At 49.8% G+C, this 16,856-nt stretch overlaps 1 protein-coding gene across 1 annotated transcript; it reads right to left on the reverse strand.

Moving 5' to 3' along the window:
• Positions 1-568: 568 nt before the first annotated feature.
• Positions 569-15,374, reverse strand: IL10RA (interleukin 10 receptor subunit alpha). The gene is made up of 4 exons (XM_075604224.1): positions 15,172-15,374; positions 9,078-9,222; positions 8,343-8,470; positions 569-1,551 (listed from the first exon to the last, which is right to left on the reverse strand). The coding sequence occupies exons 1-4, from the start codon at positions 15,298-15,300 to the stop codon at positions 862-864; spliced, it is 1,092 nt and encodes a 363-aa protein (XP_075460339.1). The 5' UTR covers positions 15,301-15,374; the 3' UTR covers positions 569-861.
• Positions 15,375-16,856: the final 1,482 nt, after the last annotated feature.

Consider the following 16,856-nt stretch of genomic DNA (forward strand, 5'->3'; position numbering starts at 1 on the left):
CACTGAGTGTGAGCATACACCAAGCATGAGCTCGCACTGGGATCGGGAGTGTACACTGCGAGCTTGAGCATACACTAAGCGTGAGCTCGCACTGGGATCGGGAGTGTAGACTGCGAGCGTGAGCATACACTAAGCGTGAGCTCGGACTGGGATCAGGAGTGTACACTGCGAGCGTTATCGTACACCAACCGTGAGCTCGCACTGTGATCGGGAGTGTACACTGCGAGCGTGAGCGTACACCAAGCGTGAGCTCGCACTGTGATCGGGAGTGTACACTGCGAGCGTGAGCATACACCAAGCGTGTGCTCGCACTGTGATCGGGAGTGTACACTGCGAGTGTGAGCATACACTAAGCGTGTGCTCGCACTGTGATCGGAAGTGAACACTGCGAGCGTGAGCGCACACTGATCAGGAGTATACACTGTGAGCGTGAGCGCACACTGCGAGCGTGAGCACATACTGCCAGCGCACAGTGCCAGCACGAGAGGACCCGGAAAGATTCACATATATGAAATGTTGTGAATCTTGAGTCTTTTCTTTCTAAATAAAAAATACCCGACGAGAAACCTAAAAACAAAAAAACTTTATCCAAAAAATAAATAAATCAGCAGGATCTGTACAAATAAATCTGTCCGATGTTCGAGTTACACACGTGGCGCGTCCGTGGCATCATTCAGCCGGAAGCAGAGAAATGAGACACGTGAGTATAAAGAGACTGGTCCCTAAGATTCCAGACTCCCCCCCAACCACCACCCAGCGTTCGAGGCCACGATGTGGGGGCTCAAGGCCCCCTCCTCCCACCCTGCTCAGTGTCCGAGACCACGATGCGGGGGCTCCGCGCCCCCTTCCGCCCCCCCCCCGTTAGGACTCACAGTTCATGATTTCCACATCCCCCAAAGAGGGGGCCATGAACCCAAAATCCAACAGCACCCGGCTAAATGGGCTGAATGCTGCTGGGAGCACAGAGATGGAGCCCTCAGCCACCTGAGCCCACGGCCCCTGGAAGCCCCCCAGGGGGTCAGTGTCCCCGTGTCCCAAGCGTGTCCCCTGTGTGAAATAGTCCTTGGATAACGGCTGCAATGTCTGCTCGGGGGCCCCCTCTTCTGCGCAGCTTGGGGCCTCCACGGGTCCAGCTTGCTTCAGATATCCCGGACTTGCAACCTCCGGAATCCCACTGCAGCCACCACCCGTGTTCCCTCCATACGGGGTCCCCACACTGCTGCGTCCAGGACACGGGGAGCCCGTGGACAAGCTGATCCCGCTGTCCTCCCCCAAGCCTGAGGGGTTTTGCTTTTTGATGGTGTCTGAGCTTGGGACGCTGATACCGCTGTCATCTCTCAGGGGGTCCGAGGACGCAGGGGGGAGGTGCGAGAGCCTCTCGCTGAACATCTGGCTGCCGAATCCGCTGTCTGTGCTGCTGCGTGAGGGGGCATACCTGGTCTCCACCAAGAACTGACCAATCAGGTCGCTCTCCCAGCGCAACGTGCCCTCGTCAGACGTAGGCGTCGGGGGTTTATCCATCCAGGACCAACTCCTCTTAATGAGTGATTTCTGGGGACAAGTAGAAGCAACATGTCAGTGCGTGTGTGAGGGGAAACGTTTTTTTAAATTTAAATACAAAAAACAATTATTTACAAAAACACACAATACTTCAGAACAGCATCCAGAAAATCACATAAACATTACATTTTATCTTTATCTAGGGATTTTTAGATGACTTCCAATTTCCCATAAAAATATAGAAAATGGACATTCCAATAAAAAGTGTTCCATGGTTTTTAAAACATTAGTTTTCCCGCAGACAATTCCTATCATCAACATTCCTGTATTTTACATTTTGCCTGACATACATTTTACTGTGAAATAATAACCACGAGACATAACTCATTTTCTGCGGTAATCTGGGATCAACAAGTTGCTTTAATACCACATCATGGCTGGTCTCAGGGCATTGTCTCAGATCCAGGCTTATTGGGGGAGTTCTCCCTCGAATACTTTATAGAGCTGCTTCCTTGACAGCTGTTCAATTTCAGTCCTAGTTATTTGTGACTTTCTAATAATTTTAACCATCCGAATAATATATGCCGGTAAATATCCAATATTTTGAGTCATTATTTTGATATTTCCCCCCTCAAACCATTTGTCAAACATTGGTGACAACCATTCCTTAAAAGAATTTCTCCATATACTTTGTGAGAAAATCCCCTGAAAATTAAAACATAGGAATACTAAATTAAAAAATAACTCTGGGTTCACCATATTAAGGCCTCCCTTATTTCTAGGCCTGCAAGTGATGTGTCTGCTCACTAAATTGGGTCTGTTTCCCCACAGCATCTGAAAAAAACAATTATTTAAAGAAACCACAACTTTCTCAGGCGGGGGAAATACAAAACTTAAATAGATGAAAATAGACAGTGAAAAAGTTTTAACAATCCTGATTCTGCTCTCAAAAGAAATGTCCAATGTTTCCACCTGGTAACTTTGGCTTTGCATATGCCAAGTTTTTCTTCCAAGTTTTGCTCACCAGAAACCGGACTATTAAATTTGATCCCCAAAATGTGAATATTTTCAGGCTCGTACTTTATTCCAGATGGGAGCTCACATTTATTTTCTTTTATTCCTATCCACAGTGCAATGGACTTACTTTTATTTATCTGGGAATCTGAGATGTCAGAGTATTTTTTAAATTCAGAAAGTACACTTTCATAACATTTTCTTGATGTTATTAGAATAGATGCATCATCTGCATACGCAATACATTTTATACAAATCTTTGGTATTGGCTGGATGACTCGATTACATTCTATCATATGTAAAAAAGGGTCTATAGTAAACACATATAGTAAGGGGCTGAGTGGACATCCTTGACGTACTCCTGATCTAATACGAAAGCAGGATCCAATCCAGCCATTTACAATTGGTTTCCCCTCAGCTTTGTCATAGAGTTTTCAACCACGATATCAACTAATTTGCTGCATATAATGGAAATCCCTTTGAAAACAATGCCTACACCATCACATTTATCTGGTCCAAAGGACCAGAAACAGGGGCCCCAAATCCAGTCCCTTCTTGTCACGGACGTGCTCGCCACAAACCGGGACCGGACCGCGAGACTGAGGTGGGGTTGCATAATCACCGACCTTAGGCCTCGGAGCCGGATCCGGAGTGCGAAGTTCATGGTCAAACAAGCCGGGGTCCGGACTGGAGAAGGCAGCGTAGTCTGAGGAGAAGCCAGGGTCGGGATCGGAGAAGGCAGCATCGTCGTGGTTCAGGCAGGAGTTCGGCAATGGGTAGACAGGTGCTCTCTACTTCAGCGTAGGAGCGAGAGCGGGCTTGCGCGAGGAGCGGGAATGGCCCATGATGCCGGTCTCAGTAGGAGGAGGAGACGGCAGGCTGGCCGAAGAACACCGCAGGGCAGTGCCAGGGAAAAACCAGTGCTTCAGCACAGGAGTCCAAAGTAGGCCTCTGCAGAAGGGATCGTGCAGCAAGCCTCAGGAAACAGGTACACAGACCTCTGTGTGGACAGTAGCAGCAGGTCACAGGAAACAGGAACAAGGCAAGCCAGGGGGCTTGTGGCAGAACACCGTAACATCCAGAGTAGGATTATGCTCAGCACTGAATTAGTGCCAGAGCCCAGCATATAAAGGGCGGCGAGCCAATCACAAGAGGGAGGTGTGTGAGCATTCCTCCAATGACAGAGCACAGGACTGAAGCTGCAATGAGAGGCAGCACATGTGCCATTGATTGCCAGATGGAGATATTGTAAACTGCAGAGGTCTGCAAGGCTAGAATCAAAGCCAGAAGCGGATTCCTTACACTTCTACACACAAAAACTTCACTTGTAGTGGTCAAGCGAGTTTCCTGCAAAAAGAAAACCTCATTATTAAAGTCCTTTAGAATAGAAAAGGCTTCGGTCCGGGTCTTTTTTGTCTTGATACTAATCGCATTAATAGTTGCCACTTTCAGCGGAGAGGGGCACTTTGGCATATTTAGTGAATAAATCACTGCCCTTTTTTTCCCCTTGTAGTACCATTTTTCTTTTTGATCATTTTCTTTCTCCCGGGGGAACTCTCTGATGGCAGATTTCTCTTATTTGATGGTCCGGCCATCTCAATGTCCTGAATAGACCAGACTGCTGTGGGGTCTAACTGTCCGACATATCGGGGTCTGAGTCATCCATCTTTTCGCCCCAACTCTGTTCCTCTAATACCTCATATGTATTGTGCAGCGAGATCTCTTCTTGGACAGTTTCTTTATCTCCAGTTTTTGTAGTTTTCTTTCCAGCTGAGCTAGTTTGGGCAGTCTTGTTTTTATTTGTTATTGTTTCCCATTCATTATTGCCATCTTTGCGAGGTTCGCCACCATCTCTTTGAGGTTCGCCACCATGTGACGAAAATGGGGGTAATCAGCGCATTAATAAAGGCAGTGTGCTCAGCTGGTTTCCCCTATTTCGTATTGGGGATGAAGGGGTTAATTTTATATGCTGTTCCCATGTACCATTCTCCCCTCTATGCATTGTTGTCCCTACCTGCAGTGCTGAATAACAGGAGCCGTTCCATTAAGACTGCTAATTTAGGAACGGAGTGAGCCAGCACCCTGATTTTTGGTTTGCAGCCTCAGTGTAACCCCTCCCAAGAACACATATATTAAAAATATAACTTTGTCATAAGTGAAACATATATTTTTGATGAAGTGCCTTTCTGTTGCAGTTTTAAAATGTACCGGCAGGATGCTATTTTTTTTCTGCCTGCCTTTGTAATGCATTAAGGAACAAATGTTATGCATACATGAGCCCCCTGGTGGGAGATGCCGATGGGTCTAGGGACGTGTGGGGGGGATGAAAGACCCCAGAGTCTTAAAGTGTCACTTAATCAGGATGTTTCTGAGTAGCAGATCCTGTTACTCATCCTGGATATTTCACACCTTGGGACCAAACTCCAGACATTGCGTCCCCAGAAATGAGTGGCCCCTTTTTACTTAGCAGTGCTACCAAGCTGCTTACTGAGCATGCTCAGAGTTACCTGGGCTGGCTGTAGGATTTGCTCATGTGACATGGCAGGTTCTGATAGGAGGAAGATAATTCCTTGCCAATGGGATGAGGCTAATGTAACACTTCACAGGCCCTTGTCCTTAAAAAGGCCTGTAACCCTCATTCCTGTGTTGTTGTTGTTGCTGTTGTTACCTGATTTCTTCAAGCGGATAAGATCTAAGTACAGCGGCTTCGATTCTAGACCCATCGGCATCTCCCACCAGGGGGCTCATGTATGCATAACATTTGTTCCTTAAGGCATTACAAAGGCAGGCAGAAAAAAAATAGCATCCTGCCGGTACATTTTAAAACTGCAACAGAAAGGCACTTCATCAAAAATATATGTTTCACTTATGACAAAGTTATATTTTTAATATATGTGTTCTTGGGGGGTTACACTGAGGCTGCACACCAAAAATCAGGGTGCTGGCTCACTCCGTTCCTAAATTAGCAGTCTTAATGGAACGGCTCCTGTTATTTAGCACTGCAGGTAGGGACAACAATGTATAGAGGGGAGAATGGTACATGGGAACAGCATACCAAATTAACCCCTTCATCCCCAATATGAAATAGGGGTAGCCAGCTGAGAACACTGCCTTTATTAATGCGCTGATTACCCCCATTTTCGCCACACACCATCTTTGCAGGGTTCGCCGCCATCTTTGTGGGATACATCACCTTCCTGAGTAGAATTCTGTGTTTGGTACAAAACTCAGATCCTGTGCTCTCCCTCTGACCCCCTTTGGGCTGGAGGTATATATGTCAGACCCAGAGACTTTAAAACCTCTTCTACAGGTATACGTTGAAGACTTTCTGATCACTCTGCTTTCTTCTTTTTATCACTGAGATACTGTATTCTGTACACTAGATATTTCCTTCTGCCTCCAATGGTTGTGCTTGGCTTCTGGGCAATCTTTAAAGGAATGACCATATTTATAGCACAGGTTGCAGACTATGTCCTTGTCACACTCAGCTGTGATGACCAATTGAACCACATAAAGTGCACCTGATTTTATCACATGCTGAGCTTAAGTGCCTGGGGAAATCACATTTAAAACACTTTTTAGGCTGTCCCCAATAAAAACATTGCCCGCGTTCCCTTCCAATATATATGGCGTTTGGGAGGTGACATGCCACATTGTGTGTGTACCTGAGCTTAACTTTAAACTTGTAGCCCCCATTCCAGAAACCTTCAGCATCCATGTTTTTAACTGGACCAGACAACATCACACTGCCATTGTAGCCAAAAACGTATATCTTCTACCGCTACAGTCTCAATATCAAATGTAACCATGCTGTAAAATGGCTGCAGTCATCTCTCCTGCTGACAGTAAGGCCTGGTAAGTTATGGGGATTCCAGCAGTAATCATGGAGGTTTGCCCTCACACCCTGGTGAGGTGCCCTATGTATGGATGGGAGTGGTCACAGGCTCTGACTCCATGGTTAGTGATGTCAGAGTTGTGCCAGCCCCCAGAGGATACATAAGGCACAGCACTGATCAAAAAGTTAAAAAGAGTGAGTAGTTGTTGCTAAGTGGTTGGAGGATTAGGTAGTAGTTTCTTCCCAGCACTGGAAGGACTGAAGAGTACTTACGTATAAGCGGCTGAATAATGAGACTGTGACCAGGGACCTGGCACAGAATAGATATCCCTGCGGGGATAGGGAATCCCTAATTAAGGAGGAATATACCTTTCAAAGGGAAGTACGGTGAACAATGGAGGGCTAAATACACCCCATTGTGGAGGGCAGCTGGCCCACCGTACTAATAAAGATGCATCTGATCAAAGACACTCTCGTGTGTAAGTGTGGAGTCATTGCACAGAGAGAAGCACCACAGAGGAGTTCCTCATCAGAATCATCCCCAAGTGGACGCCGGGATCCTGATGAGGTGGAGGCGCTGCACTGGATCTAGGTAGGACTCATGCACACTACCTCAGCTGCCTGTATGGGTTGGCAAATCCCCATACACCATTATGCGGGAGACTCAGGAGTCCTGTTGCCAACAGGTGCACCACCAGACATCACACTGTAATGGGGACTGGTTAGACCACAGGGGCCAATGTGAGATTGGGTGGGTCAGGCCAGGTCAGAAAACCCGTTACACAAAGATAATATTCACTTCCACGGTCACAAGGCGAGATACTTGGATAACTTAAAAAAATTCCCATTCTGGATTATCCTTCACTTCTTTGTAGTGAAACCAGAATTTTTCTAGCCCTTCTGGTGTCTTAAAGCTGACTTCATAGTTCCTGCTATTAGGGGCATGTAACAAAGCATAAACCTCACTGGGTTGGAAGCCAAGAGAAACTTTGATCAAGTCCTTTCCTACAACAAATCTGTCCGGTATAGGAACCATATCTCCACAATAATGCAGTCTGACTACATTCCTGCGCTTTCTGGCATCATCAAAGGACATATAAGATGTACCTGGGCGTCTTGTACTCCATGCTGACTGCTGGGGAGAGCTGGCTCAGCCGCTCCTGTTGGTTTTGCTGCGTTCTCCACAGCTTCAGCCATTTCCATTTCAGACACTTCTTCCTGTGCTTGGGCTGATTGCTGGTCTGTCTCAGGTGTATTTCCAGCATTATTCAGGTTCTCAGCTTGGGCTGTTTGCAGTGTGTCTGCCTTGGGTGTGGCTGCTAATTCCTGCACCTGTCTGCTACCCTCAGCTGCTTGCAGGGTCTCTGTCAGATACAGTTGTATACAGGGTCTCTGTTTCCGGTGCAGCTGCATGCAGGGTCTCTGTGTCAGGTACAGTTGTATACAGGGTCTCTGTTTCCGGTGCAGCTGTATGCAGGGTCTCTATCTCAGGTATAGCTGCAGTTGCCTGTGCATTAGTGTGAATCTCCTTACTAATTTGTTGGATAACAAATTCTGTGATCCCAAGTCTCCTTTTCTCATGTTCTGCCTGCCTTTTACTCCTATTTTCATTAGGCCCTGAGCTGGTTTTAGCTGCAGTTCTCTTACCCGTCTGGTTCTGAGCTGGACTTTCAGTATTCTCCATTTCAGCTTCTTTCTGCCCAACATTTTCATTCATCTCTTTTTCCACATTTTCTGATTCTTTCTTTTGCAAAAAGTTTCTGCACTTTATCCTCCAGGGAAACTTTCTTATCCACAGATTTGCATGAGCCCTGGTTCCAACTCCTCTCCCTCCTCCAGGGTCTGCCCCCATCTTGGCTCACAGCTCCTCCCCTGCCTGTGAGAGGGAGAGGCTGGCGCAGCCGCTGCCTGCGCTGTACCTGTGCTGTGTGTACATTGACGTATTTGCAGTATGTATTATATATAGTTCATATATTGTCTGTAGATAACTCACCAACGCTTTTGGGGTCTTCCCGGTGCCCCGGATATACAGACAGATACAGAGGTTGGCACAAATCATGAACGCCAAGAGAGAAAGAATACCGGTTGCTGCCATCAGGAGAATAACGTTACTGCGCAGTCCTGCGGGACACAAACACACTGTCACACCCTGCCACATACAGTGCCACACACTATTACACACTGTGACACAAACAATGCTCCACAACAGTCCTGGGTGTATATGTAATGTAGAGTGACCTCCTAACTGCAGAGTATCAGGGACAGGATCACACAGTCCTGGGTGTATATGTAATGTGGGGTGACCTCCTGACAGCAGAGTATCAGGGACAGGATCACACAGTCCTGGGTGTATATATAATGTAGTGTGACCTGACTGCAGAGTATCAGGGACAAGATCACACAGTCCTGGGTGTATATGTAATGTAGGGTGACCTCCTGACTGCAGAGTATCAGGGACAGGATCACACAGTCCTGGGTGTATATATAATGTAGGGTGACCTGACTGCAGAGTATCAGGGACAGGCTCACACAGTCCTGGGTGTATGTAATGTAGGGTGACCTCCTGACTTCAGAGTTACAGGGACAGGCTCACACAGTCCTGGGTGTATATGTAATGTAGAGTGACCTGACTGCAGAGTATCAGGGACAGGATCACACAGTCCTGGGTGTATATATAGTATATATATATAGAGTTAGTATCAGACAGGACTGGTTCTGCCTGTCTTACCCTCTGGCAGGTGGGCACAGCCCTCTGGAGAGGGGATGCCGAGGTTCCCGCGGGTGGTGATGGCGGGCTGTACAGACACACAGTATTCCTTCCCCTTGTGCAGATCAGGAATACGAAACCTCAGGGTATCCGCCATGTGCAGGAACTGAGGAGAGAGCGGGTCCCTGAGTAACTGGTTATACACACACTGACAGTGTGCACTGCGCTGCACATGCAGGCACAGGAGGGTCAATTTACTTCCCTGTTATTAGTGTGTAAGCAATTACATTTGTGACAGTGCATACAGTGCACGACCTATGTACTGTATGTATACACACACTAAACACAGACATACAAAGTATACACACAATTCCCGACTGTACATACACATTATACACACGTACACAATCCACAAATGTACAGCATGCACACACTGCCAACTACATCTATACAAACGTGTGTACACACATACACACTAGGGGTGCCAGGTGGCTTCTCTAAAAATACTGGACACAATGGTGAAAGGTGCCACACACTCGTCACACACACTCACCTATCACCGCTCTATGCTGTTTCCTCCTCTCCTTGGCCCCACCCCCAGGCTCCTGACAACCCCTCCTGATTTGCTGCATTACCCAGCAACAGCCAATCAGGATGGAGGAAGCTGCCCAGCCCCCTAGCAACAGCCCTGCTAAGGGAAATCCCGCTGCCGCCCCCGCCCCCCCCCCCCCCCCAGCCGGTCAGGTCACTATGTCCAGAGAGGTAATACCGGTATACACATCCACGCCCAGAGAGGTAATACCGGTATACACATCCACGCCCAGAGAGGTAATACCGGTATACACATACACACCCAGAGAGGTAATACCGGTATACACGTACACACCCAGAGAGGTAATACCAGTATACACATACACGCCCAGAGAGGTAATACCGGTACACACGTACACGCCCAGAGAGCTAATACCGGTATACACATCCACGCCCAGAGAGGTAATACCGGTATACACATCCACGCCCAGAGAGGTAATACCGGTATACACATACACACCCAGAGAGGTAATACCGGTATACACGTACACACCCAGAGAGGTAATACCGGTATACACATCCACGCCCAGAGAGGTAATACCGGTATACACATCCACGCCCAGAGAGGTAATACCGGTATACACATACACACACCCAGAGAGGTAATACCGGTATACACACACCCAGAGAGGTAATACCGGTATACACATACACACCCAGAGAGGTAATACCGGTATACACATACACACACCCAGAGAGGTAATACCGGTATACACACACACGCCCAGAGAGGTAATACCGGTATACACATACACGCCCAGAGAGGTAATACCGGAATACACATACACACACCCAGAGAGGTAATACCGGTATACACACACACGCCCAGAGAGGTAATACCGGTATACACACACACGCCCAGAGAGGTAATACCGGTATACACATCCACGCCCAGAGAGGTAATACCGGTATACACATACACGCCCAGAGAGGTAATACCGGTATACACATACACGCCCAGAGAGGTAATACCAGTATACACATACACACCCAGAGAGGTAATACCGGTATACACATACACACCCAGAGAGGTAATACCGGTATACACATACACACCCAGAGAGGTAATACCGGTATACACGTACACACCCAGAGAGGTAATACCGGTATACACATCCACGCCCAGAGAGGTAATACCTGTATACACGTACACGCCCAGAGAGCTAATACCGGTATATACATACACACCCAGAGAGGTAATACCGGTATACACATACACGCCCAGAGAGGTAATACCGGTATACACGTACACGCCCAGAGAGCTAATACCGGTATATACATACACACCCAGAGAGGTAATACCGGTATACACATACATGCCCAGAGAGGTAATACCGGTATACACATACACGCCCAGAGAGGTAATACCGGTATACACATACACACCCAGAGAGGTAATACCGGTATACACATACACACCCAGAGAGGTGATACCGGTATACACACACACGCCCAGAGAGGTAATACCGGTATACACATCCACGCCCAGAGAGGTAATACCGGTATACACATACATGCCCAGAGAGGTAATACCGGTATACACATACACACACCCAGAGAGGTAATACCGGTATACACACACACGCCCAGAGAGGTAATACCGGTATACACACACACGCCCAGAGAGGTAATACCGGTATACACATACACGCCCAGAGAGGTAATACCGATATACACATACACGCCCAGAGAGGTAATACCGGCATACACATACACACCCAGAGAGGTAATACCGGTATATATGTACAGGCCCAGAGAGGTAATACTGGTATATACTGCTGCGGCACAGTTTATTCGAGCATTTGCCCGTTCTGTGCCGCAGCAGTAGCCTGGCGTGCGCCCGAGTGTGACGGGCGCACGCCGAAGCAGCGGAAGAGCGCCCTCCGATCGGGGCGCTCTCCCTACCGCTGCAGGGTCCGCCGGGTCCCCCGGAACCCCCTGCCGCTGTCCCGCGATCGCGGGACACCAGGGCTCCCTCGGGGAGCCCCTGGACACGCGTGCAGCGGGCGCATGCTCCCGATGACGCGTGACCGCGCGTCTATGACGCGCGGCACGCCGAGGGGCGGCCACTAGCAAGCCGGGAGATTTCCCGGCTTGCGGTACCGACCACACTTCAATAAAGTGTGTCGGTAGTGTACATACACACCCAGAGAGGTAATACCGGTATACACATCCACGCCTAGAGAGGTAATACCGGTATACACATACACTCCCAGAGAGGTAATACCGGTATACACATACACGCCCAGAGAGGTAATACCGGTATATATGTACATGCCCAGAGAGGTAATACTGGTATATACATACACACCCAGAGAGGTAATACCGGTATACACATCCACGCCCAGAGAGGTAATACCGGTATACACACACACACCCAGAGAGGTAATACCGGTATACACATACACGCCCAGAGAGGTAATACCGGTATACACATACACTCCCAGAGAGATAATACCGGTATACACATACACGCCCAGAGAGGTAATACCGGTATACACATACACGCCCAGAGAGGTAATACCGGTATACACATCCACGCCCAGAGAGGTAATACCGGTATACACATCCACGCCCAGAGAGGTAATACCGGTATACACATCCACGCCCAGAGAGGTAATACCGGTATACACATACACACCCAGAAAGGTAATACCGGTATACACATCCACGCCCAGAAAGGTAATACCGGTATACACATCCACGCCCAGAGAGGTAATACCGGTATACACATCCACGCCCAGAGAGGTAATACCGGTATACACATACACACCCAGAGAGGTAATACCGGTATATACATACACGTCCAGAGAGGTAATACCAGTATACACATACACTCCCAGAGAGGTAATACCGGTATACACATCCACGCCCAGAGATGTAATACCGGTATACACATACACTCCCAGAGAGGTAATACCGGTATACACATCCACGCCCAGAGAGGTAATACCGGTATACACATCCACGCCCAGAGAGGTAATACCGGTATACACATACACGCCCAGAGAGGTAATACCGGTATACACATCCACGCCCAGAGAGGTAATACCGGTATACACATCCACGCCCAGAAAGGTAATACCGGTATACACGTACACGCCCAGAGAGGTAATACCGGTATACACATACACGCCCAGAGAGGTAATACCGGTATACACATACACGCCCAGAGAGGTAATACCGGTATACACATACACTCCCAGAGAGGTAATACCGGTATACACATCCACGCCCAGAGAGGTAATACCGGTATACACATACACTCCCAGAGAGGTAATACCGGTATACACGTACACGCCCAGAGAGGTAATACTGGTATACACGTACACGCCCAGAGAGGTAATACCGGTATACACGTACACGCCCAGAGAGGTAATACCGGTATACACAAACACGCCAAGAGAGGTAATACCAGTATACACATACACGCCCAGAGAGGTAATACCGGTATACACATCCACGCCCAGAGAGGTAATACCGGTATACACATACACACCCAGAGAGGTAATACCGGTATACACATCCACGCCCAGAGAGGTAATACCGGTATACACACACACGCCCAGAGAGGTAATACCGGTATACACATCCACACCCAGAGAGGTAATACCGGTATACACATCCACGCCCAGAGAGGTAATACCGGTATACACTGGCGACACACTTTATTGCAGTGTGGCCAGTACCGCAAGCCGGGAGATTTCCCGGCTTGCAAGTGGCAGCCCCTCGGCGTGCCGCGCGTCTCCGATGCGCGGTCACGCGTCATCGGGTGCCTGCGCCCCCTGCACGCACGTCCAGGGCTCCCCGAGGGAGCCCTGGTGTCCCGCGATGTGAGGGACGGCGGCAGGGGGTTCCGGGGGACCCGGCGGACCCGGAGAGGAGAGGGGGAAGCCGCGATCGGCGGGCCTCTCCTCCGCTGCTTCGGCGCGCGCCAGGTAACTGCTGCGGCCGAGAACGGGCAAATGCTCGATTAAACTCAGCCGCAGCAGTACACACACACGCCCAGAGAGGTAATACCGGTATACACATACACGCCCAGAGAGGTAATACCGGTATACACACACGCCCAGAGAGGTAATACCGGTATACACACACACGCCCAGAGAGGTAATACCGGTATACACACGCCTAGAGAGGTAATACCGGTATACACATACACGCCCAGAGAGGTAATACCGGTATACACACACACGCCCAGAGAGGTAATACCGATATACACATACACGCCCAGAGAGGTAATACCGGTATACACATACACGCCCAGAGAGATAATACCGGTATACACATACACACCCAGAGAGGTAATACCGGTATACACATACACGCCCAGAGAGGTAATACCGGTATACACATACACACCCAGAGAGGTAATACCGGTATACACGTACACGCCCAGAGAGGTGATACCGGTATACACATACACGCCCAGAGAGGTAATACCGGTATACACATACACGCCCAGAGAGGTAATACCGGTATACACGTACACGCCCAGAGAGGTGATACCGGTATACACATACACGCCCAGAGAGGTAATACCGGTATACACATACACGCCCAGAGAGGTAATACCGGTATACACATACACGCCCAGAGAGGTAATACCGGTATACACATACACGCCCAGAGAGGTAATACCGGTATACACATACACACCCAGAGAGGTAATACTGGTATACACATACACGCCCAGAGAGGTAATACCGGTATACACACACACGCCTAGAGAGGTAATACCGGCCACATGTCCAGTATCACCTCTAATTGTTTACTGGACATATAATAAAAATACAGAACAGTCCGGTTCAATACTGGACACCTGGCACCCTATACACACTTTATTGTATACACAGATACACACGCACAAACAGTGTGTGTGTGTATATATGTATATGTGTGTATATATAAACACACACACACACACACACACACACACACACACAAAAACACAGCACACACTCCCCAGTTACACGCAATCAGAGTGAGTTTATCTGCTGCCACTGCGCATGCGTGCCAGGTACACACACACGCACACACACCCCAGTTACACACACTCATGGTGCGGTTACTTAACGCCCTGTATACGCGTGCCAGGTACACAAACGCACACTCCCCAGTCACACACACTCACAGTGAGGTTATCTGGCGCCCTGCGCATGCGTGCCAGATACACACCCACATACACGCACAGTGAGGTTATCTGCCGCCCTGCGTACGCGTACCAGGTAAGCACACGTACACACACACACTCACGATGAGGTTATCTGTCGTCCTGCACATGTGTGCCAGGTACCCACACACACACACACACACACACACACACATGGTAAGGTTATCTGTCGTCCTGCACACATGTGCCAGGTACACATACACGCGCACACACACTCACGGTGAGGTTATCTGTCGTCCTGCACACATGTGCCAGGTACACATACACGCGCACACACACTCACGGTGAGGTTATCTGTCGTCCTGCACACATGTGCCAGGTACCCCCACACACACACACACACACACTCACGGTGAGGTTATCTGCCGTCCTGCGTACGCGTGCCAGGTACACGCGGTTATAGGGGAAGACGTCTTCGTATCGCAGGGTGCGGTTCCACGTATAGATCTGGGGCAGTTGGAGCTGAACGATGAGGGCCATTCCATCCACGTGGAGCGAAAGAGAGGGTGATGGCAGGGTCACTATGAGGGAAAAGTGTCATCAGTATCCACGCTGCACAGCCACGAGCAGTGTCACTGTGCCATCAGTACCCACGCTGCACAGCCACGAGCAGTGTCACTGTGCCATCAGTACCCACGCTGCACAGCCACGAGCAGTGTCACTGTGCCATCAGTACCCACGCTGCACAGCCACGAGCAGTGTCACTGTGCCATCAGTACCCACGCTGCACAGCCACGAGCAGTGTCACTGTTCCATCAGTACCCACGAGCAGTGTCACTGTGCCATCAGTACCCACGCTGCACAGCCACGAGCAGTGTCACTGTTCCATCAGTACCCACGAGCAGTGTCACTGTGCCATCAGTACCCACGCTGCACAGCCACGAGCAGTGTCACTGTTCCATCAGTACCCACGAGCAGTGTCACTGTGCCATCAGTACCCACGCTGCACAGCCACGAGCAGTGTCACTGTGCCATCAGTACCCACGCTGCACAGCCACGAGCAGTGTCACTGTGCCATCAGTACCCACGAGCAGTGTCACTGTGCCATCAGTACCCACGCTGCACAGCCACGAGCAGTGTCACTGTGCCATCACTACCCATGCTGCACAGCCACGAGCAGTGTCACTGTGCCATCAGCACCCACGCTGCACAGCCATGAGCAGTGTCACTGTGCCATCACTACCCACGCTGCACAGCCACGAGCTGTGCCATCAGTACCCACGCTGCACAGCCACGAGCAGTGTCACTGTGCCATCACTACCCACGCTGCACAGCCACGAGCAGTGTCACTGTGCCATCAGTACCCACGCTGCACAGCCACGAGCAGTGTCACTGTGCCATCACTACCCACGCTGCACAGCCACGAGCAGTGTCACTGTGCCATCACTACCCACGCTGCACAGCCACGAGCAGTGTCACTGTGCCATCACTACCCACGCTGCACAGCCACGAGCTGTGTCACTGTGCCATCACTACCCACGCTGCACAGCCACGAGCAGTGTCACTGTGCCATCAGTACCCACGCTGCACAGCCACGAGCAGTGTCACTGTGCCATCACTACCCACGCTGCACAGCCACGAGCAGTGTCACTGTGCCATCACTACCCACGCTGAACAGCCACGAGCAGTGTCACTGTGCCATCACTACCCACGCTGAACAGCCACGAGCAGTGTCACTGTGCCATCACTACCCACGCTGCACAGCCACGCGCAGTGTCACTGTGCCATCACTACCCACGCTGCACAGCCACGAGCAGTGTCACTGTGCCATCAGTACCCACGCTGCACAGCCACGAGCAGTGTCACTGTGCCATCACTACCCACGCTGCACAGCCACGAGCAGTGTCACTGTGCCATCACTACCCACGCTGCACAGCCACGAGCAGTGTCACTGTGCCATCACTACCCACGCTGCACAGCCACGAGCTGTGTCACTGTGCCATCAGTACCCACGCTGCACAGCCACGAGCAGTGTCACTGTGCCATCAGTACCCACGCTGCACAGCCACGAGCAGTGTCGCTGTGCCATCACTACC

Source organism: Ascaphus truei, chromosome 6 (assembly GCF_040206685.1).
Source record: "Ascaphus truei isolate aAscTru1 chromosome 6, aAscTru1.hap1, whole genome shotgun sequence".
NCBI lineage: Eukaryota > Metazoa > Chordata > Amphibia > Anura > Ascaphidae > Ascaphus > Ascaphus truei.

Coding starts and splice junctions, on each gene's coding strand:
- IL10RA (XM_075604224.1), bottom strand. CDS start 15,300: ATGGCCCTCATCGTTCAGCTCCAACTGCCCCAGATCTATACGTGGAAC. Junction 8,471..9,077: donor CTGTGCCCACCTGCCAGAGG/GTAAGACAGGCA, acceptor TGTGTCCCGCAG/GACTGCGCAGTAACGTTATT. Junction 1,552..8,342: donor GGAAGACCCCAAAAGCGTTG/GTGAGTTATCTA, acceptor ACTTGTCCCCAG/AAATCACTCATTAAGAGGAG.